This window comes from Balaenoptera musculus, chromosome X (assembly GCF_009873245.2).
Source record: "Balaenoptera musculus isolate JJ_BM4_2016_0621 chromosome X, mBalMus1.pri.v3, whole genome shotgun sequence".
In the NCBI taxonomy this organism is placed as follows: domain Eukaryota; kingdom Metazoa; phylum Chordata; class Mammalia; order Artiodactyla; family Balaenopteridae; genus Balaenoptera; species Balaenoptera musculus.
In genome coordinates this window covers 27,003,929-27,028,790 of record NC_045806.1, presented here as the reverse complement: position 1 = coordinate 27,028,790, position 24,862 = coordinate 27,003,929, and the positions used below count along the sequence as shown (strand labels likewise).

Genomic DNA, 24,862 nt, shown 5'->3' with positions numbered 1-24,862 from the left:
GATTGTTAGTGGAAACGATGTTAGAAAATGTAAGGCACCTCCACTATGGAAAACAGTATAGGGGTTCCTCAAAAAATTAAAAGTAGAACTACCATATAATCCAGCAATTTCACTTCTGGGTATTTACCCAAAGAAAACAAAAACACTAATTCAAAAAGATACATGCACCCCAATGTTTATTGTAGCGTTATTCACAATAGCCAAGATATGGAAGCAACCTAAGTGTCCATCGACAGATGAATGGATAAAGAAGATGTGGTATATACACACACAATGGAGTATTACTCAGCCATAAAGAAAAAAGAAAACTTGCCATTTGTGACAACATGGATGGTTCTAGAGGGTATCATGCTAAGAAAAATAAGTCAGACAGAGAAAGACAAATACCATATGATCTCACTTATATGTGGAATCTAAAAAAACTGAAAACAAAACCAGATGAAAACAGACTCATAGATGTAGGGAACAAATGAGTGGTTGTCAGAGGGAAAAGAGGCGTGGGGTTGGGCGAATCAGGTAAAGGGGATTGGGAGGTACAAACCTCCAGTTATAAAATAAATAAGTCATGGGGATGTAACCTACAGCATAAAGGAATATGGTCAATAATACTGTAATAACTTTGTAGGGGACAGGTGGTTACTAGACATATCATGGTGATCATTTCATAATGGATGTAAATGTCGAATCACTGTGTAGTACACCTGAAATTAGCATAATATTGTATGTCAACTACATTTCAATAAAAAAAAAAAGTACAAGATACTCCTGCTAAACAGAGTAAAAAGACAGCTGTCTAAGCCTTTGTTTTAATAGGGAGCCCCTAATACAAATCTCTTAAAAGAATTTTGTTAAGGCATAAAGGGTATCTATTAGGTCAGTCTGTCAACAACTAGCACCGTTTTATTCGTTTTTTTTTTATTGAATTGTATTTGACATACAACCTTACGTTTAAAGTACACAATGTATTAATTTGATACATTTATGTTGCAATATGATTGCCATAGTAGTGTTGGCTAATACCTCTATTGTATCACATAATGATCATTTCTTCTGGTATTGGGAACTATTAAAATCTAGTCTCTTAGCAAGTTGATTGTTTATAATACTGTTTTGTTGTCTGTAATCACTGTGCTATGTATTAGATCTCCAGGACTTATTTTCCTACTAGTTGCAAGGATATACCCTTAAACAACATCTCTCCCATTCCCCCACCTTTTTATGGAATACTACTCAGCCATGAGAAAGAAGGAAATTCTGCCATTTGCAGCAACATGGATGGACCTTGAGGACATTATGCTAAGTGAGATAAGTCATACAGAGAAAGACAAGTGCTGTATGATCTCACTTACATGTGGAATCTAAAAGAACTGAAAACTAACATCCTTTTAAATGACCAAATCCCAGGTGGTCAGCAGCTTAGCTAAAATGTCCAAGTACCTTTTCCTAACACGGAAACTCCTTTGAAGCTCCAGCTCCCACTAATGATCCCCAGCAGCTCTGGTCAGTGCTGCTTTTCACAAATGAAGCTTTTAAAAAACTTCGAGTGGGGGCTTCCCTGGTGGCGCAGTGGTTGAGAATCTGCCTGCCAATGCAGGAGACACGGGTTCGAGCCCTGGTCTGGGAAGATCCCACATGCCGCGGAGCAGCTAAGCCCGTGAGCCACAACTACTGAGCCTGCGCGTCTGGAGCCTGTGCTCCGCAACAAGAGAGGCCGCGATAGTGAGAGGCCCGCACACCGCGATGAAGAGTGGCCCCCGCTCGCTGCAACTAGAGAAAGCCCTCGCACAGAAACGAAGGCCCAACACAGCCACAAATAAATAAATTAATTTAAAAAAAATAAAAATAAAAAAAATAAATTACTTTAAAAAAAAAAAAAAACTTCGAGTGGAAAAATGTGGCTTTCAGTTTTCAAACAAATCTTTCTATTAAAAAAAAAAGTACTGAAATGGGCATACTTCACAGTCTTAAATGCACACACATTATTGAAATATTCTTAAGCCTGACAGATTGGTTCAAATCAAGTATTATACTCATGAATATGTTCTCTTTTCCTAATATCAGCAGCAAAGAATGGGAAATAAGAAGGGGTGCAGTGCTGGGTAGGAGTCCAGCCAAGTTTGCCTAAAGCCTCATGATAGGAAATAGAAACTAACTTGTACTGATGACCTAGTGGCAGCTACTATCTAGTATTCTGTAGCCATTATTTCTCCATGATGAGACTGGAGAAAATCTTCCAAGAATTAATACAGCAATTGGTAAAATCATTATACTATAATGGGTATAATTCTGCCCCCTCTCACCTTTTTATGAAGTATCTTGAGATTTTAAAAGGTGGAACCCTTTGCAATTCTTGAACAACTTGTCTACCTAGCTCTTAATAATCATTGTGATGAGTTCATTTGTAACCATTTCTAGGCTCAATGTGAATTTTCTTAAATGTTTCTGTAGTTTTCCCTTTATTATAAAGTGTATTAGGTTGGACTCTTGGCTGTGACAGAAAACTCAACTCCGATGAGTCAAGGGAAAAAAGGGTGACCGTGGCAGTGGAGGTTTTCAGGCAGGCTCTCCTGCTCCGCTCTTAGCATCAACATTTCCAGCAGAAAAAGAGAGAGGGCAAGCTACTCTCACCCAGGAGTTTAAAAACTGCTTGGGCCTGACTCTCAGTGGCCCAGATGGAGTCCTGTGCCCATCTCGGCTAAGGGAATGGAATGCTCTGATTAACTGATTGATGTTGCAGGTTAGGCCCTCCAGGAAACAGATGCCAAGATAGATTTATTGTGAAGAAAAAGGGGCTGAAGCAGGACTAAGCAGGGGGGAGCCATTAGATCATAATGCAGATCTTATGAAGTCTGGGCCTGATGGGGAGCTCCAGAGCAAAAATTGCCAAGTAGATGGGGGTCCTTAATTGGGCAGACCTGAGGACAGTCTGTATATAACTTGGGACTGTTACTTTTCCTTCCTCACTAGTTAAGAGTTGTAGAATGGAACTCAGGTCTTACCTCAAACATCCATATCATCATGTATATGAAGTAGAGAGTGAAGGTTAATATAGACCAGTTGTTCTCAACCCGGGGGCAATTTTTGTCCCCCAGGGTACATGGCAATGTCTGGAGGCATTTTTGGTTATCACAGCTGGGGAAGCGGTGCTCCTGGCATCTAGTGGGCAGGGGTCAGGGATGCTGCTAGACATCTTCTAGCACACAGGATAGAACAACAAAGAATTATCCAGGTCAAGGGTCAGTAGTGCCAAAGTAGAGAAACCTTGTTCCATAGATAAAGATACATATCTTATGTGCACATATGTACTGAGAAAGGCCATGAAAACCTTTCATCTTTGGTAAATTCTTAATAGTGACTTTTTTGTTCTTATTTGCATCTGTCAGTACTTGTTACTGAGATTCCATCCAACTCATTTAACTTTTGGACAGAAAGACTAGATTGAATTAGTGAAATTTCTAAATCCTGGATTTTTAGAAAATTATGGTTTTAAGACAAATAGTAATTTGACTTAACTTACATACTATTTAGTATTTAACATCCTTAAAGACTTTGCTTTGGTGACTAGATAAGAATCATCCGTGTTTAGCATGTTAATTGCCTTATGAAAGTGTTATTTCAAAAGTACTAATTTGTTTCTGGTCTGTTTAAATATCCTTGGACTATAGATATGTTTAGTCTGAAAGTTTACTCTGATGTATTCTTACTTTTTGTACACTACAAAGTTGAATCTCAATGCCAGCTCAGATTGAAATATGGAAAAGTTCAAATTTAAGAGTGAAATAAGTGAATATTTACCGCAGTATGCCTTCATATGCAAGAATGTGTTTCTCTTTGTGGTATTTCTGCTAAAAGAATAACACAACAAAAGCAAACTTTTAGCACTATACATTTTGAACCATCCAATAGATGCTTTAGGCTTCAGGGAATTTCTCTCCAGAGCTGCTGCTAAGAAAATAAAAAGACTGGTTAATGCCTGAAGGGATAAAAAGATCAGCTAACCAAAAAAAAAAAAAGTTTTCTCCAAGATGTGAAACGTGTGTTCAATCCTAGATCAAGGACTAGATGTTCAAAGTTCTATATATGAAGTTTAACATTACTTTCGAAAAGTCTAGAAGAAAGTTTGTTATCAGTACAAAGAAATCATTTTCAAGTATGAACATAGTGATACCAGATCTTTACTCATGTAAAAGCCACTCTTTTTCTCTAAACACAAAATTATTAAGTACTTTTATATCCAACCATCTATATTCACATAACCATAAAAAAAATTATGATGCAGTGAGGAACAGACAAGAAAACAAACTATTTTAATAACTATATTTTGAAAGCTCTTTCCAAACAAATGTGAAATGTTTTAAAGAAGGGAGGGACTTCCCTGGCGGTCCAGTGGTTAAGACTTCGCCTTCCAGTGCAGGGAGTGCGGGTTAGATCCCTGGTCGGGGAGCTAAAACCCCACATGCCTCGCGGCCAAAAAACCAAAACATAAAACAGAAGCAATATTGCGATAAATTCAATAAAGACTTTAAAAATGGTCCACATCAAAAAAAATCTAAAAAATAAAAATAAAAAATAAAAGAAGGGAGAATGATGAATTGTTGCTTACCAAAATAAAACAAAATAATCAACAGTGTAAGTGACACCATTTGAAATCTTGGGAATCTCTAATCCATTAAGATTATGTCACTAATGGCATACAAAATGCCTGTTCCAAAAGTACTCCTCAATGGACATGAGATGCTAAGCTACATAGACTCTGAGTCTGATCTAGGTCCATGGTGTTTTGTGTCACCCCCTTCCGGAAGCCTCCCAGATTGTTCCAGGCCTCATTGCTTCCTTACTTCTGGAAATTCATAATGCTCTTATTGGTCAGTAACACACAGACTAGCACTTAAAGACTCTCTAATTTCTCCCATGTGCAGTCTTCTTCCTACAAGACCCAAGGTCCTCGAGAGCAGGGATTTCTCATGTTCCATCTTTGCTATCCTCCACAAGATGAACACACAGGACAGTGTATATAACAGCACTTGAAAATGCTTGGGGAATAATTGATTACTAAGCTCACCTCTCATGCTCTCCACTCTAGACTTGTTTCGGTCCTGCCAAAGGACAGAAATTGCCTAGCTCTCCCCAACTGGCCAACTTGAGTATTTACTATAAAAGAAGCCAGCTAGATAAGGAACTTCCCCCAGAGATGTGTCTGCCCAATGCACCCATGCCTATTCTGCTCTGACACCCACTTTTTTTAAATTTTATTTTATTTATTTATTTATTTATGGCTGTGTTGGGTCTTAGTTCCTGTGCGAGGGCTTTCTCCAGTTGCGGCAAGTGGGGGCCACTCCTCATCGCAGTGCGCGGGCCTCTCACTATCGCGGCCTCTCCTGCTGTGGAGCACAGGCTCCAGACGCGCAGGCTCAGCAATTGTGGCTCACGGGCCCAGCCGCTCCGTGGCATGTGGTATCCTCCGGGACCAGGGCTCGAACCTGTGTCCCTTGCACCGGCAGGCGGATTCTTAACCACTGCGCCACCAGGGAAGCCCCTGACACCCACTTTTTAATACAAATAAGTAACAGCTACTCTTTACTCAGTACTTACCTTGTAGCAGATGCTATTAAATGCTTTTCAGGTGTTCTTTTTTTTAGGAAAATACAATATTTCTACCCAAGCCATTGTAGGAGTCTTGCTAACCATCGGGATAAATGATGTGAGGGGCTTTGAAGAGAATTCACTGCCACCCCCCTCATGATTTTTCCATCATTCCATCTAGTCTTTGTCCAACCGTTTTTGATTTACTGTTTGGGGTTAGTTATCATATCAAACTGTGCCCCAACACGCCAGTGGTTCCTCCCGATTTTTACACATCTCATCGTCACCTAGGATGAAAGTCTGAAGTTTCCTTGACTCTTCCTTCCTTCTGGTACCCTTACGTTTAACCCATCATGTCCTCATCTCTTGGGGGTTTTTCTGGCAACTTATCCTTTTATCACTTTCTCCATGCTTCAGTTCACCCTAAAACACTGCTCTGACCGTGGTATTTCTTTATTTAAAAAAATTTATGTAGAATATGAAAATGTTAGCAGTAGCTGCCACCAGGCTGGGAAGGAAGATGGCTAGAAGGATATGGTGAATGGGAAACTCACATTTTAAAGATTTTTATTGTTCTTGAATTTTGTTATCATGTGAATGCATTAAAAAGAAATAAAAGTAAATTTTTAAAGTAATAATTTATAAAAATATTTGAATGCCTTCCCATGAAAAATGAAATGAAGTCTCTGCTCTTAAACCTGACAGTCAAGTACTGCTCTGGGCTGACTCCAAGCCACATTTCCAGCCTGATATTCTTCAGCTCTCCCTCTGTTTATACCCCACATCTGGGCCTTTACTAGTGCCAAAAAAATTGTTCATTCTGCTCTTGCCACACAGAATGTTTCTTCTGTTTTTGCCCATCAAAACCTTACCCAACTTTGAAGGCCCAGCTTATAAGCTTCATTCCTTCGTTAATTCAGTTCAGATACTCTGTAAGCCCCATAGCTATGTATGCTTCTTTTAGTGCTTTTAGCACAGTTCCCAGGAAAAGAAAGGAGTGAGCATCTACTGAGTGCTAAGAAATAGACTCTCCAGCCATGTACTTTACAACATCCCATTCTCTGTACACTAGTTTCATCGTCTATAAAATGGTCATAAATAGGAGTACCTTCCTCACTGTGTTGTTCATTCTTTCAAGTATTTAGTTGGATACATACTAAGAGATGGGCACTGACCTGGATCCTGGGGATACAGCCGTGAGTGAAATAGACCAAGTCCTGCTCTCGTCAAGTTTACTTTAGGATAGGAAAGGCTTCAATGAGATATACCTATAAAGCTCTTAAAACAGCGCTTGGAATGTAGTAAGTGCTCTATAAATGTTAGCTATTGCTACTGCTGTCACTGTTGCTGTTATTCGGTATTTCTGTTTACAGATAAGGAAACTAATGCTTATAGGCTATTAGATAAGATGCTGAAGGTCAAATAGCTAGTAGAGGATTCCAACTCAGGTCTTCTTGACCGGTAGGACTGATAGCCTTCCCACTATACCAGTGGCTCCAAAAACAGACTATATGTCAGAATCGGTAGAGCTTTAAAGAAAGTACAGATTCTCAAGCCCTAGCCCCAGATAGACTAAGACAGAAATTCTAGAGATGAGCTACGAATCTGTATTTTTAAAAGACTTTCCAGGTAGTTGTGATACTCTGTCAAATCAGTGAATGACTGCCCTACATTAAAATCTTATTTATAAACAACTAAACCATAAATTCATTTAAAATAGGCTCCTTATTTTCTTCTTTATTTTTTTTCTCCTTTCTCTCCTAGCAGAGTGCCTTATAAGCGCTCAATAAGTATTTGAGTAATTAATTGTTTAATTATTTAATTAAAGTTGCTCTTAAAATGCAAATACAGCTGTAGTACTAGCAGCCTGTTGTGAGCTATCATTGATCTTCCTAGGGATATTTATTAATCAGCTAAGAACCAGTACTTGGGAAAGACAGGCGAAACATCTGGGAAGGGAACTGAGAAAACTTCCAACCCAAATGTTAGCCCTGTCATTACACAGCCTAGGACCCCTGTCTCACCTTGTCCGCCCTTCACTGACAACTTCAGGTAATAATGCAGAAAATGTATTACTAAAAATCAAAAGATTTCCCCCTCCCATTTTTGTTTCTCTTGAGTTGACACATATATCTGTTTTGGAAAATAGGGAGAAAATCTCTTTTTAAAAGAAAGAAAAAAAATCCTGTATTCTTGTCACACCACGAACATGGAGTTCACTGCTATACGTTAAAATTATAAAGCAAGATCCCAAAATGCAGTGGCTGATTATTCACAGTAGATATATTAAGTCAAGAAGCTTATTTTTTCTCTCTTTGCTGAGGCAGAAAGCCTGGGGCTATATGCATTTTTATTACACTTTACTGTCTTGGTTTCACTTGAGGATTAAAAAGAAAGTCAAGGTGTACAGTGCATGTATCCTGATGGATTTTAGGATTTCTTGCTTTAGTGAAAGGAAGAACCTCATAAAGTATCTCAGATTTTTGCTTAAGGAAGAATACCTACTTCTATGATGACCTAGAAATTCAATCTTTTATTTCTCCTATAAAAGATCACATTGTATTTTGGATTTTTTTTCCCTGTAGTTTTCTGCACTGTGTAAAGCCACATTAAAAAAAATAGCTTTCCTTTAGATTTGAAGTGAAACTATCCCGAATAGTTCAGGGAAGTCTTAGGACTGTTCACGGAGCTGACACACCACCTCGGGGTTGGGGTGAGATGGAGCGAAGGGGGAGGGGAGGCAGGGGGAGTGTCCAGAAGGCTGAGCGGGAGACTGTATAGACTGAGAGGGAGCGAATATACGTCAGAGTTTCAGCTCCAGTTCTGACAAATGTACACTGAGAAACAATAGAATTGCATCGCCCCATCTTCTGTCCTTTATTTAGAAGCATGAAGTGTACTTACTTATTCAACTTGCGCCTCTTTTCCTGATACGCAAAAAAGTGAGAAGGACCAAACGTTGCAGGACTGGGAAATACAGTAGATGACATCTTCCGGTTAATTGATTTGTAGAGAACAGCCTGATACTGGTTTAGCAGCTCTGCATCAGTGACGGAAAAGAAAGGCGCTTTTCAGTGGCCTGGAGGAGGAGAGCTGGCAACTGGAAACAGGGGCTGGTGGCAGACAAGGTTCTTTCATATGTGGTCAGATTGACTGTGAAGGGAGTCATGGTCAGGAAGCTTTGGAAATGCTGTGAGGATAGCGTGGGATTTCAGGGGTGTTGATTTCCTTGGTTAAGATTGCTGCGCTCATACTTCAGCAAATTCTCCCTCCCAGCCATCATTGTCAAGGTGATTAGTAGACCAAACTGAAAATCTACAAGTGTATTATTACTCGAAATTTAAGGATTTTGCCATTGAGCTAAAAAAAAATGTTTATTCTGGTGGTCTTTCTTTTTTCATTTATCTTCAAGATTTCACCCTGCTTTAGTCATCTTTTAGTATGAATTTGCTAACTGCTATATGCGTTGTCTTTTTTCCCCCCAGATGATACCAGTTCTGTTTTATCCCCTTGATAATTATTTCAAATTGCCACTTCTGGTCCTTGGGAACACCCCTGTGTTCTAGTACCAAGAGGTATAATTATGTCATTCCCATGCGAGCATTATGCTACTTATGACCCAAAATGCCACTAGAAAGGAAAATTTTTGTGAGAATGATATCTTCCAAATGTGGAATAAATAAAGCTCAAGAATAAATAGCTGAAGCTGAACTGTAAATGATTTAAACGTATTGGTGTGGTGAGGTGCGAGCCACTTGACTTTGGTTCCTGCTCCAAATCATGAGATACATTAGGAAAGGTTTTTAAAGGAAACCTATTTTTTAAGATAAAATCTGCATCAAGTTACATCATCCAAGCAGAGTAATTCACCCTTTGTCTCTTTAAGACAAGAAACAAAGAGCAGAAGAAATGCTTCCTATGATCTCTATGCTTCCCAGCACATTTTTTTCATAACAGTGTGTAGATGTAACAAAAACTAAAGATTTTGACAAATGAAGCAGGATAAGGACGTTGATTGCTGCTTTTCTAAATTAAAATTAATGATACCCTTAAGGTACTCGGGTCTATGAAGTCAACATAATGTTGATATAACCTGACTCCATTATCACAGAATGAGGCAGCTACATGAGCACGAAAACTAATAAACAGACTTCCAAGGTGCGTTTTAGAAATCGGTGAGGTGAAAGCTAAAAGCTTAACAGTGGACAAAGGACTTGCTGTTTTGTCCTCCCTTGCTTTCCAGTGGTTGGAGGAGTTCGTCAGAATTAGAGGACTAATGTTCCTGAAGAAGCGCCGGGCTGGCTCTAGGCTGGGGTTCCTGTTCACATCCTGCCCCACCTGCCTTGCAGGGACGCACAGCCACTTCATGTTACGCGCTCTCTGTTTGCCTCAGCAGAGTTTGTGTGCTCTTCTGGGAAGTTGTACAGGACACAGCTGGGAAGAGCAAGTGGAAGGGTGGGTGCAGGAGAGAGGAAAGAGAAAGGTAGGAATAAGAAAAGGAATCAGAGATTAAGAAGACGGGAATCAGCGCAGAAGTACCAATTTGGAAGCTGGGAAAAAAAGCTCTGAGAGAAGAACGTAAAAAGCGGTGGATTGATGATGGTCTCAGATGGCACGCATTAGCACCCATGCCATAAATCACACAAAATTAACTAATAATTATGCTACTGCTCAGAGTGAGCGCCGTGTTAGCACTGGTTGCTTTCCTGTGATCTGTCCTGAAGTCAAGGGCGAGAAACTCCGTTTAACTCAGAAGTGTCTCAGGGTCAAGAAAACACATAAATAAATTCAAGGAAAAGAAAATTCAGCCAACTTTTGCATTCTACAAGCCCAGATTGTTTTGCCACAGAGCTGTACCTATCATACGTCCTCATTCCAAACCTTATCTCAGAGCATTGTTTTTTTCAGTCACAACTCAAAAGAAATCACAATTAGAAGAACAGTGGATTTTAAATGAAAAGAGTTACAGTTCGTTAAGAGGATTTTAACTGAAAGTTAAATCCTGAGGAGAGTTTTCAGGATAATGTTTGGGCACGTGTTTATGAGTGTTACAAGTAAGAATTTGGAAGTAAGAATGAATTCTGAAGGCTTCCCCCAGTAGATAAATGCATACAGAGAAGTGTACAAACTGCAAAATTTCAGGACAAAACCTCATGAATAGACTGTAGAGAGTCGTTTGTGTGCATGTGCGTTGTTTATTCACTAGCATCACAACACAAGGAGAGTTTTATTTTTATGGGCTCCTTAGTGGAGGTGTGAACTCTGGTTCTTGCATGCCCATGGATATCTATCAAGGGTCTTAACAAACTGAGACCCAGAAAATTGAAATATACATGCCCAGTTACATCTTTTCCCAAGACTGGAGTAAACACGATTTATGCATGTAGTGCCAGCAAGAACACTAGGACACCAGGAAGGAATCACATTGTCTAACAATGTATTTCCACATCAGGAGGGAATTTTTAGCTCTTCTAAAACTCCAGTGGAGATAAAAACTTAAAAGTAATCAACTAGCAGGTCAAAAGAGAAATTGGAAGCCCTTGAGAACTTCAAGTTAAGTAACAAATATTTGCACTTAGATCAATTTATTTAAAATCATTACTAGGAGCCACAGTGTTGATATCTGTCCTTTTTCTTTCTTCTCCTTTTGGCTTATTTAAAGCAATTTTGAAGAAAAAAGGAAACAAAGATATTCTTCAAAATACACAGAGGAATTGACTGAGCTTTGGAGAACAGTCACAGCTGGGAATGGAGTGTGTTATCATTAATTTAGTTGAAGGACTTGGTGCTCATTCATTATCTCCAAAATTACGCTTTCAAGTATACCTTAATCACACTTAGTGTAGTGCCTAAAGTAACAGGAACTCAAAAGGCCTTTTCATTCACTCATTTATTGAGTATTTATTGAGCATCTCCTTTGTATTAGGCACTATACTAAACTGTGAACAAGGCAGACAGGGTCCCAATCTACATGGACAAGGAACTTACATTCTAGTAAATATCTTCTGAATGAATAGAGAGACATTTCTTAGTGAAGTGAAAGAAGGGAGGCCTCTGCCAAGAGTACACTGCCTACAGAAAGGAGAAAGCAAAGAAGAATAATATATAGTCCTCATAGCTCTCAAATATGATTATTTAAAAATTAGAATAAAACAGATATGGAGTAGATTTGGGCTCTGGGTTTGTCATACAAATTACTGCTTTTTAAAATTTTTCTAAATCTAATGTAGGCACAATGAATCTAAATGGTTTTCTTCTTTTTTTTTTTTTAACTTTGAGCATCAAAAAAGAAGGAAAGAAAGAAGGGGGGGAGGGAGGGAGGGAGGAAAGGTCTTTCCAAAAACTTGTTTTGGGACTCTTGAAAAAGAAATTCTCCATTCAAAATATAATGGTTATGGTGAAGATCCTTGAATAAACTACACATTAATTCATTCAACTAATATGAATCGAGCACCTGCCATCGGCCAGGTACTGTGCTTGTCAACTAGGATATAGTAGGGAAAGAAAGAAGGGTCCCTGTCCTCAGAGAGCGTATTTGTTTTTTTTTTTTTAAAAAAAAAAGAGACTTTTTTTTCCCTCTGACATGCTTTTTCTGAAGAAATTCTGCAAACTAGATCTTGAGTACTCATGGAGCAGAGGGCAGTTTTCTGCCCATCTGGGATAGTTCTAAAGAGTAGACCCTTGTGTATCAATAGATAAGGTTTCTTCCAGTTCTAAACTTTTTTGATCTATGATCTAATAGTAGACACAAGATGTGTGCTTCCAAAAGGATGTTATAATTGTATTTCTTTTTATGAAAGGAAACAGAGGTGTGGTCTATTAATTTGGGGGAAATTGGGTCCTTCCTGTCTCTTTAAATAATTGTTTAGACTCCTTTGCCTCTTCCTTCTCCACTCACTTCCTAATGCTCAGTCCTACCCTCTTCAGTCTCACTTCCGTTTCCTTCCTTTAATGACTGGGACAGATTGCTCTTCTCTAACTGGCTCTACATGACATCTCCAGTTAAATGTTTCACTGTTAGGTCAAATTCATCATGTTCCAAATGAATTCATCCGCACATTTGCCATTCCTCCCCTTTCTAATTATTAGTGTTTCCATCAGCAATATCCTCAGTCTCCCGGTCTTCCACACTGGAAATCCTGAAGTTTTATTTGCTTCTACAAAAATTACACTCCAACACCAAAGTGATTAGTTTTTCCTGACTTTAAAATACCTCCCAGTCTATACCATCTTTTCCATTCCAGGCAGCACAGTCTTCATTCCAACACATATAACCCCAAGTCTAGTCAGTTGCAACAGCCTCTACCTGGTCTCAGCCTCCAGGTCCCTCTTGGATCTGTTACACTGACAGATTCATCTCCCTAAACTTCAACTTCCCTCTCAAATCATGAGTCCCCTCACAGAAATCTTCAGTGGTTCCCTTTGCCTTCAGGGCAAATCTTGAGCCTCAGTGTCTGCAGTGTCTTGTTTTGCATCATCTGCTTGCAGCATACCTAGCTAACTGCATCTCACTGTCCTCTCTAAGACCAGTGTTCTGCTACCCCAAGATCTTCCTTGGCTTGTTTCCATTCCTCACCTCCAACCCGTTATGCTTCCAGAGATCAAGACTGTAGCATTCATTTATTGCATATCTCTTTTTGTATTAACATACACTTAAAAAGGGAACAAACAATTAACCAAGTAAAGAATGAACTGTGCCAGAATGCAAGGTAATGGGATAAAATTTCTGGCTTTTGCTTCCTAGTTTGCATATAGTGTTTTGCTTTTTTGTTTTTTGTTTTTAAACTTTGGGTTTGTTTGTTTGTTTGTTTGTTTGTTTATTTATGGCTGTGTTGGGTCTTCATTTCTGTGCGAGGGCTTTCTCTAGTTGCGGCAAGTGGGGGCCACTCTTCATCGCGGTGCGCGGGCCTCTCACTATCGCGGCCTCTCTTGTTGCGGAGCACAGGCTCCAGACGCGCAGGCTCAGTAGTTGTGGCTCACGGGCCTAGTTGCTCCGCGGCATGTGGGATCTTCCCAAACCAGGGCTCGAACCCGTGTCCCCTGCATTAGCAGGCAGATTCTCAACCACTGCGCCACCAGGGAAGCCCCGCATATAGTGTTTTATATTGGTTAAAAAAAATCCAGTTAGTAAGGTCTAATGCATGGAGGTTATTGTTTCAAAAGGTTATCAAATTTCATTTCCTTGCCTAATTGCTCACAGAGTAAAGTGCTTTGTTCTCAAGTAGCTACAGTTTGTGAGGATCTTGTGTGCCTTCAAGTTTTTCTTTCTTAAAATTACTTCTTTATTTATTCTGTGCATTCAATCCGTGCCATACCTTTCTCCAAAGATAATTTGTGAAAAGAAATATTTTCTGCTTAATTCTTTAGTTAAGACTATTTCCTGAATATTTCATTTCATTACATGATGCATCTTTAATTTTTGTCTCACTATCATACATTTTCTTAAGTTCGAGTTATAGGGATGGAGATTCACTTTTATCTAATTTTAAATTCTTGACAATTGGGTATACACTGGAAACTACCACCATGGCCCTCCCTGTATAAGAAGGAAGCAACCTTCAGATTAGGGGCTTATAATGGACTCTGATCCTGTACCCACGTGGTCCCTATGAAGCTACTAACGTTGTCTCCAGAGGAAATGGCCTGTGGCACGTTCATGCTCCTTTGCCATCCGCATGTTCCCTTGGGGATTTCCCCCTCAGTATGTGCAAAGATTTCTGCTCTGTGTCCATTCCCATATGGCCTCCCCATCCCTTCCTCCCCATCCCCAAACTTTCACATTTCTCTCTTCTTTATTTGTTTATCAAATGACCCATTCTGCATTTAGAAATAATTACGTATTCCATTCATTTGCATGTGTTCTTCTACAGCTCTTCTCTATAGTCTTAGGGTATCACATTCTTTAAGACCAGGAACTGACCTTGCATTGGATCATAAAATATACTGATGACTAAAAGTTTCATAGATGCGTACACTACGTTAGGTCTGCTTTCAATAAATTAATTTAAAAATAAATTAAAAGGCCAACTGCATATTAAATATTTACACAATACTTCCTGTTTTCAACTTTAATCTCTGGAGTAGCAGTTAAGAGCAAGAGCCGGACTGAATGAGCTTGGATCCTGAATCTGCCCATTTACTAACTGCTTAAGCTTAGGCACATTTCATTTGGTTGGTTTTTTTATCCTCTCATCCTTCAGTTTCTGCATCAGTGAAGTGGAGAGATAATATTATTTCCTACTACAGAGTTATTGTGAAGATTAAATGTTACTTCATATTGTCATGCACAGGGTGCTTAATAAATATCAGCCATTTTTGTATGTTATGTGGTGCCTTGCACACTCTAACCTATTCCTCTCCCTTTGTTAACCATAATAGCAACAGTAACAGCAGCTGCTAGCATTTATTGAGCAATTATCATGTGATAGAAACTAGGCTAAACACATGTATCATCTTATTTAATTCCCACAATAACACCATGAGGTAGGAAATATTGTTGTCCCATTTTAATGATAAGGTAAGTTAAGTTTAGAATAATTTACCCAGGGACATACAACATGCAGTCGATGTCAGTGAGCATTCTCATTCACTCTCCCGTATCTATCTCTCTCTCTCCCTCTCTCTCTTTCCTCTTTCTCACACGCACACACACACACACACACACACACACACAAAGACACACATTTATCCACTGGTTTGGTGAACTAGTCATTACACAAATATTTCTTATACCACTTACTACATGCAGGGTTCAGTGCATCCTGTGGGAGGGAGGAGAGGAGAGGACAAATAAGCAAGGAATGGTTCCTGCCATCAAGAAGTTGACAGTCCATTGCAGGAGATATTCATATCCATATAACGAAAACAATGGCTGTGAGAGAAGTGCTCCAAGTATAAACCGTGTACTGTGCGAATGCCGAGGAGGCAAACATATAACAGCCTTGAATGGGAGAAAAGGGGGATAAGAGCATTCCAGAGGGAAGGAGAACACGAACAAGTCTCAGGAGTGTTACATTGGATGGAATGTCGCGGGACAGGCAGGTAGAGTTTGACTGAGAGTGCAGGGTGGTAAGGCTGGGAAAGTAGGTTTCACATGTCCCTTGTGGTTTTCTGTGCATCGCGCAGTGAAGCAAACCCTCCATTTTTTTGAAACTCTATGTGGTTTTCCAAATATTTGGTCCAAGCAAAGATGGACAAGGCTAGGGAGAACGTGTAAAAAGAAGATTGTTCTGGATCTAGGCTAGGTAATTGGTTGATATGGGAAGGTCAGAGTTGGCGTTAGACCAGACTACCTGAGCCACTTTTTCAGTGAGTTTAAGATGTATTTTACTTCTTGCGAGTTATCCACACCACAGAGTGAACCTGCTTGAGCTCTGATGGCTCTGGGCAAGCTCTGACTAACCTCTAGTTTAGCATAGCCTGCTCAGAACCAAATCAAGATCCAAAGTTATAAAGCTAGGGTGCCTGGGGCCACCATTAATATAGAATTGGCAATATGCCAGATGACAAAATATACCATTTCACCCATAAAATTCTTCCCTTTTTCCCCCACTCAAAATGGAATTCACTAAGCTGAAAGGACACTGTGTCAATATATTATAGAAGAACATAATAGGAAAAAAAAGAATGGCAATCTTTATTCCATGCCACCTAAACGTATACTTCCCACTAATTTCCAAGTCCAATAAAATCTGAAATCTGAAAATTTCTTTATTTTCACCATCCACCCTATAGTTACCCTAAATTAAAACCTTGCCTCTGTTTCTTTGATACTTAAGTATCAGTCAACTTTTGGTTACTTATTAATTTATCAATGATTATCACTCGATATCCATTAATTATCAATCAATATGATTCTTAAGAACATGGCAAAAGCAACAGACTAAGACAAAATATATATCATTTCTGAGATCCTTTAGTCACCTAGTATAATAGCGAATGGCAACCTCCCTACCTAACCTTTTTGTGAAAGATTTAGACTTTGCATTTTTTTTTAATTTTTTTTTTTTTTAAGCTGCATGGGTCTTTGTTTCTGCGCAAGGGCTTTCTCTAGTTGCGGCAAGTGGGGGCCACTCTTCATCGCGGTGCGCAGGCCTCTCACCATCGCGGCCCCTCCCGTTGCGGGGCACAGGCTCCAGACGCGCAGGCTCAGTAGTTGTGGCTCACGGGCCTAGTTGCTCCGCGGCATGTGGGATCTTCCCAGACCAGGGCTCGAACCCGTGTCCCCTGCATCGGCAGGCAGACTCTCAACCACTGCGCCACCAGGGAAGCCCGAGTTTGCATTTTTGATGGTACTAATTGGAGCAGTCATTCATTTGTGGCCACCAATGAGTAGAGTGTTTTTAGAAAATCCCATTTTAACATTGTCAAAAGAGCAAATCTTTTTTGTTTGGCCTTGGTTTAATAAAAATGGGTCTCGGAGGCCACATGTGGTAAGTGGATATTAAAACAGGGTTATAAATTGTTGTTTTAATGTTCCAGCCTTAGAAGCCCAGAAGATCTTACCAAAAAGGATACATTGTTTTAATTGCCCCTCATTACATATGATGAGAGAACATAATTTTTCTCCTCTTCCTCGCAGGTGTCTGTTGAGGACCGCGTCAGGCAACTGCACGAAGCCCACAGGGACTTTGGCCCAGCATCCCAGCACTTCCTTTCCAGTAAGTCATTGTCAATTTTCATTGCTTAACCTCTTCACTGCATCTTGGTGGCTAAGAATTAAGAGTTGAATTACAGTTGTCTCTGCGAAATGCACTGGAGACACAAATCATCCTGAAATATAACTTAGTGGGTAAATTCAGAAGGTTAAGAAGAGGAGGACCAATTAGAACATTTTGTCCAGCCTTCAGCTAATGCATAATTATTTCCTACAATGTATTCTCCAGTGCTAACTTCAGCAATATTTTTGAGTCTTTAGTTCTGCTTATAGCAGTTCACTTTATCAAGCTGATAATTTTATATCATATAATTATTATATGATGATTCAATATATATTACTGTGAATCTATAATTCTTTATCTCTATATAATTCATTAAATACTCCCTGCCTGCAAGTTGGAACTTCAGCCCATTCTGTTTTCTTTCCCTAACTATTCTTATCCCTCTTTTATCCTTGACCTCTCTTCATTCTTTTTATTTTCCAGTTTTACTATTTTATTAATTATATTTTTATAATATTGTTTGTATATTATTAATAAATATTATATCTTTTATAATTAAGTATATTTTTATAATTAATACCAAGAGGAATAGCCTTGGTTAACTGAAAGTGTAATATTGGAACATCCTATAAATATAACAATGCATATTAAATTGTCAAGCTCCTGTTTTCCTATGATTAGTGTTGTTAATTTATACTACTCTTTCTTTGATTATAAAAGTATATATATATATATATATATATATATATATATATATGTATTTAAAAAGTCATACGTCTACCACATGGGGTTAATATCTGTTAACATTTTGACGTATTTCCCTCTGGTCATGCATGTGTATGTATGAGAGTTTAACCATCATTTTTTTAAAAATTTTATTTTATATTGGAGTATACTTGATTAACAGTGTGTTAGTTTCAAAAAAAGAAAAAAAAAACAATGTGTTAGTTTCAGGTGTACAGCAAAGTGATTCAGTTTTACATATACATGTATCTATTTTTCAAGTTCTTTTCCCATTTAGGTTATTACAGAATACTGAGCAAAGTTCCCTGTGCTATACAGTAGGTCCTTGTTGGTTATCTATTTTAAATATAGCAGCGTGTATATGTCAATCCCAACCTCCCAATCTATCGCTCTCCACCACCCATCCCCCCGGTAACCATAAATTAGTTCTCTAATTCTGTGAGTCTGTTTCTGCTTTGTAAATCAGTTCATTTGTATCATTTTTTTTTAGATTTCACATATAAGTGATATCATATGATATTTGTCTTTCTCTGTCTGACTTACTTCACTTAATATGATAATCTCCAGGTCCATCCATGTTGCTGCAAATGGCATTATTTCATTCTTTTTAATGGCTGAGTAATATTCCATTGTGTATCTATACCACACCTTCTTTATCCATTCATCTGTCAATGGACATTTAGGTTGCTTCCATGTCTTGGCTATTGTAAACAGCGCTGCAGTAAACATTGGGGTGCATGTATCCTTTCAAACCATGGTTTTCTCTGGATACATGCCCAGGAGTTGGATTGCTGGATCATATGGTAACTCTATTTTCAGTTTTTTAAGGAACCTCCATACTGTTCTCCATAGTGACTGTACCAATTGACATTCCCACCAACAGTGTAGGAGGGTTTCTTTTTCTCCACATCCTCTCCAGCATTTATTGTTTGTAGACTTTTTGATGATGGCCATTCTGACTGGGGTGAGATGATATGTCATTGTAGTTTTGATTTGCATTTCTCTAATAATTAGCAATGCTGAGCATCTTTTCATGTGCCTCTTGGCCATCTGTATATCTTATTTGGAGAAGTGTCTATTTAGGTCTTCTGCCCATTTTTTGATTGGGGTGTTTGTTTTTTGATATTGAGCCGCATGAGCTGTTTGTAAATTTTGGAGATGAATCCCTCGTCGGTCACATCGTTTGCAAATATTTTCTCCCATTCTGTGGGTTATCTTTTTTTTTTTTTAAGGGAATTCCTTTATTTTTATCTATTTATTTATTTTTAAAATTTATTTATTTTTGGCTGTGTTGGGTCTTCATTTCTGTGCAAGGGCTTTCTCTAGTTGCGGCAAGTGGGGGCCACTCTTCATCGCGGTGCGTGGGCCTCTCACTATCGTGGCCTCTCGTTGCGGAGCACAAGCTCCAGACGCGCAGGCTCAGTAGTTGTGGCTCACGGGCCTAGTTGCTCCGTGGCATGTGGGATCTTCCCAGACCAGGGCTCGAACCCGTGTCCCCTGCATTGGTAGGCAGATTCTCAACCACTGCGCCACCAGGGAAGCCCCTGTGGGTTATCTTTTCGTTTTGTTTATGGTTTCCTTTGCTGTGCAAAAGCTTTTGAGTTTAATTAGATCCCATTTGTTTATTTTTGTTTTTATTTCCATTACTCTAGGAAATGGATTGAAAAAGATATTGCTGCGACTTATGTCAGAGGGTGTTCTGCCTGTGTTTTCCTCTAAGAGTTTTATGGTATCCAGTCTTAGATTTAGGTCTTTAATACATTTTGAGTTTATTTTTGTGTATGGTGAAGTTTAAGCATCATTTTAAGGCAATTACTTTGTGCCTTGCAGTGTTACAAATATGACCCACCTTAATCCTTATAGCAACCTATAAGGTAGATACCATTATTATACCCATTTTTAAGATGAGGAAATTGAGGCATACAGTCACACAGCAAGTGGATGACAGAGCCAGGATTCAAACCCAAGAAGTCAGCTCCAGAGTCTGTTTTTAACCACCACACTAGACTGTCCTTTACTTTATTGATATATTTTATAGAGAAGAAGCAATTCTATATGATCTCCCTTCATTCTTTTGCCTTCCTCTTTTATTGCCATTTTCTAGTCCTTTCCTTCCTTCTCCATTTTCCATAGGTTAATAAAAAGATCCATGCTCATGAACATTTTAAAGCTTTTTCACTTGGTGCTTTCATGTGTGTCTCTAGTGGGCCATGTCTTTTAGAACAAAAATTCCTAGAAAGTAGTGGTCCTGTCTTTTTTGTTACACACTGATAGTGTATTAAGTAAGAGGTTGTCTTATTTTCTTGACTGGGTCTAACCCTTTTATCAACATGCAGTCATTATTTAGACAGTATCACACATGCTTAGGAGGTGTCAAGAAAAAAAGGGCAAGTTAAAGCAGGATACGTAATTGATTGGGATTGTGGCTTTTGGGAATGGCTGTAGAACAATTGTAAATCCTGCACATTTTGTCTTCTATATTTTTCCCAATTTCTGGTCTGCTGAAATCGCCTTGGTGGCAGAGCCATTCTATTTGATTTAATTGAGATTAAATGTGATAACATACTTGTAAGTGACTCATAAACCATAAATAAAAATATTACTATTATGAATATTAATTATTCCTCAGACACCATATATATTCATTCACTTTTTATTCTCTCTGCCTGCCCCACCCAAATTCCTATGTCTTCCCCATTAAAACCTATTCTCAGAAAATGATATGTTATACTCATTTAACCCAGGTGACAGGTAAAGTTTAATGTGTACTTCTCCTGGGTTATTTGCATTTTAATAGGGTGAAAAGCCATAAGCCTGAGGAATGGCTCTCAAGTGGTAGAACGTCAGCCATAATCTCTGAGCTGTAAGGGGAGAACTTTGAGGGGCCAGGAGGAGCACCCCACACCTTTGAAACCATATCGCACTGGTGCCCACTTCCGGAAAGGTCAGGCCTGTAGACACAGGCGCTGATTTACCTGCTTATACGGAGCCAGCCCCAGAAGTCACCAGTTTCTTAAGTATTCATGTGGAATATCAATATATGCTTAGAAGCTTTGCTTACGGATATCAAAAAATACCAATTTGGTTTAAGGGATATATGAGAAATAGGACAGTGACACTAAAGACTGAATAAAGATTATTTCTTTGTGTTGTCCTTTTTTAAATTACAGAGGTAATATGTGCCACTCAAGGAAATGTTGGAAAGCAGAGAATACAAACAGGAAACAAAAAGTTTTTGTAATCCCACCACTTAGACATAACCACTATAAAAAATGTGGTTTTACACACACACTGAATGAATGTATACATTATACATTCTGTATGAACAGAATGGTTTATACATATTCTGTCTTTCTCTCAGGGGGAGTGTGTGTGAATTCAGATTCTCTTTTTTTTTAAAACCAAACAGGGATGAAAACATTTTACAGTTTTATGACCTGCTTTTTTTCCCTTAGAACTATCATAAAAATATTTTCGTGTGTTTAAATATTCCTCTGCAGAGTAATTTTTTTAAATGGCAGGGTAGTATTCCCTTCTCTGGCTGTACCACATTTACCAAGACAATTCTAAATCACTCAACATTAAGGTTATTTCAAATTTTTCACTATTTTATCTAACATTATGTATCTATCATATCTAGTATTCTTTGTACACCTTTATAAACCTTTATAAACGTCTCAGGTTCTTTCTACAAGATAAATGCCTAAAAAATGGAACTGCTGTGTTAAAGGATGTTTACATTTGTAAGGCTTTTGATATGTATTGCCAAACTGATCTCTAGAAAGTTGCACCAGAAATTGGGTGTGCCATCAAAATTGTATTTGAGGCAGGGCCTCTCTGAAGTCACTTATTTGCTGTTATTTTTATGTTCTATAAAAGAAAAAGAGCTTCCCCCCCCAAAAAAATAAAAATATGTTTGAAAAAATACCACTAAGGTCATATTAAATGAGTTTGAATTGATAGATGTCTAGTAATTTGCTTCCAGGTTACCAGGAATAAAAATAGAATGATTTCTGAGGTTTAGAAGTTACAAAGAAAAGAAAAAATAAGGATGAGCCGCAAACTGCATCCCGTCAAACACACTCACTGTCTCTTTCTCTCTCTGTCTCTCTCTCTCTCTCTGTCTCTCTCTCTGTCTCTCTCTGTCTCTCTCTCTCTCACACACATACACACACACACACACACTCCCCTTTGAAAATTACATTACCCAGGTGTCTTTGTTTTCTTATCAATAGGGAGAGGTGGCCTTTTACTAAAGTATTCACTGTTTCTTCTTGGTGGCCCGATCTCTACTTGTTAAAGAAGCTGTTTCTTTAATCTTAGATCTGAGAGAAAAATGAGAAGAGAAAATATAGGTAAAATATGACCTTTATCTGTTGATAGACACTACTTGCCTTTAATTCTAGCTTTAATGTTCTACTACTTCTGATTGACTTCTGCAACTTAAACCAAGAAAAAGGAGAAATTCTAATAGTGTGATTTAAAAATATATTTAGCCTTAAAATTTTATATATTTTTAAAATATATTCATATGTCAATGATCAAAAATGTACTACAGTATTCACTAGCTTAGTAGTCTGAAAATTGTCCGTCTTTTGTTATTTTCAAGAATTTAGGAACTTTTTTAAAAAAAGAATTCAAGATTTTTTTTCTGGCTATTTTCTCAATTCTCTGGGCTTCTGTTCTAAATTTTACTTTTCTCACCAAGAAGGAAACTATGTATTTGAATAAAGGTAGAAATCTTTCTGTAACAGTAGAAAGAACTTATATTTGTCTTAATATTTCACAAGTTCTAGAATTCCCTAAAGGGCCATTTCCCAAGCCAAGTTTTCTCAGAACATTAATGTACTGTATGATGTTAATAACTCCCCTTTGAAAAAATAGTTCTGGGATCAATAAGATTGGAAAATCACTAGGTTATAAAGGTAAGCAAATTTCTTTCCTGTTGGAATTCTTGTAGCTTTTCATATACATTGAAACTCTAAGAGGAACACAGTATCAGTGACTCTTATGTCCTCCTTATGTGACTACAGAAACCTTTTTCAGGCATACCAATTAATTTCTCACTAAACACGCTGTGGAACATAGTATGGGAATCTTTGCCCTAAAGTGATATTTGCCAAATAGTTTAATAATGAGAACTTTCTGCTGAAGGTAGTAAAAACACGATCCAATTGAAAAGAAAATGAGTATCTATAAGGCAAAAAGGTCAACTCTTTCTTTCCTGGGGTTTCCAGCTCCGACGCCCACCCCAGGAGTCCCCCTGTGCTTTGGAATTTCCTAACTGGAGAGAAGCTTAGAGAGTATCTATATGAGCTGTTTTCAAAGTACTCATTAGTGAATTCTGAAATCAGTTTAATGACTTGCAACCAGCAATTTTTTAATGGATTGAAATGGAACCGATTAGAAAATAGAAAATTAGAGTACATTACACAAGCAAGGTTAAGTATCATTTTGACACTTTGGTTGCAGTTAGGTGTGTGTGTCTGTCTCTGTATACTACGTTACAATGTAAAATGTATTCCTTCTGTGGACTGCACTAAAAAAATTTTGAGGGGTACTGAAGAACTCTAGCCCTGCCCTTACTTCACAGATGATAAAATAGAGGCAGGGAGACCAAATGACATAATCAAGGTCATACAGATGGTTATAATAAATCTGGGACTAGAGCCCAGTTTCTGGACTTGCATGCCACACCTCGCGTTGCCTTACCCATTAAGAACTAACAGGCAGGCCAGTGACTGTCTAGTCTATCTGATATTGCCACAGATTTTTCTCTCTTCTATTTCTCTTGGTCTGGGCCATAGTAAGTTGATTTATAGAGCCTGAATTTTTCTCTCGATGCCCCTGGGCCAAGTGTCATCCCACCAATGATATGAGATATTGGTTAAGAGTACAGACTCTGAAACTAGATTAATTGGGGTCAAATATTGGCTCAGATACTTAATCTCTTTATCTCTCATCTGTAAAATGGGGATAATAATAACATATTTCCTCAAATTTGACATACCCCACCCCTGTTTTAACAGCTCTGAAATCAAAATATACCTTATGTCCAATGGGGTTTTCAATTCAATGAAATATGGTAATACTATCTCATAGTTTTATAGTGAAGATCAAACTTCACTATATTTATAGTTTATATTATATGTAAAACACTTAAAACAGTGCCTAGCACATAATAAGTGCCATACAAGTGTTTGCTATTAGTATTAGTATCTTTACTATCAACTTGGTAGTGTAACTTAGTATCCGCCTATTAGAGTCAAACTAGACATAAAAGTAGCATTCATTCTCTTGCATTTAATTCTCAGTGTAAGTAGTTCCTCTCCTTTCCGAAGATGTTTTTCATGGTTCTAATCTGAAAGTGCAGTGTTTTGCATATTATAAGAGCTCAACAGTTACTTGTGTAACTAATGAATAGGTGAATAATCAATGAGTAGGGGCTTCCCTGGTGGCGCAGTGGTTAAGAATCCACCTGCCAATGCAGGGGACACGGGTTTGAGCCCTGGTTGAGGAAGATCCCACGTGCCACGGAGCAACTAAGCCCGTGTGCCACAACTACTAAGCCTGTGCTCTAGAGCCCACGAGGCACAAGTACTGAAGCCTGCATGCCACAACTACTGAAGCCCATGTGCCTAGAGCCCGTGCTCTGCAACAAGAGAAGCCACTGCAATGAGAAGCCCGCGCACCGCAATGAAGAGTAGCCCCCGCTCGCCGCAACTAGAGAAAGCCCGCGCACAGCAATGAAGACCCAACACAGCCAATCAATCAATCAATCAATCAATAAAATCTATTAAAAAAAGTAATCAGGGCTTCCCTGGTGGCGCAGTGGTTGAGAATCTGCCTGCTAATGCAGGGGACACGGGTTCGCG

At 38.6% G+C, this 24,862-nt stretch overlaps 1 protein-coding gene across 1 annotated transcript in view; it reads left to right on the top strand.

Annotated features, from left to right (window-relative positions):
* LOC118889001 (dystrophin) overlaps window positions 1-24,862 on the top strand; it is a 1,535,792-nt gene that overhangs the window by 1,461,618 nt on the left and 49,312 nt on the right. Inside the window, exon 57 of the mRNA XM_036840547.1 lies at window positions 17,165-17,243. Within this exon, the coding sequence (XP_036696442.1) occupies window positions 17,165-17,243 (79 nt within the window). The remainder of the gene's footprint in view (window positions 1-17,164; window positions 17,244-24,862) is intronic.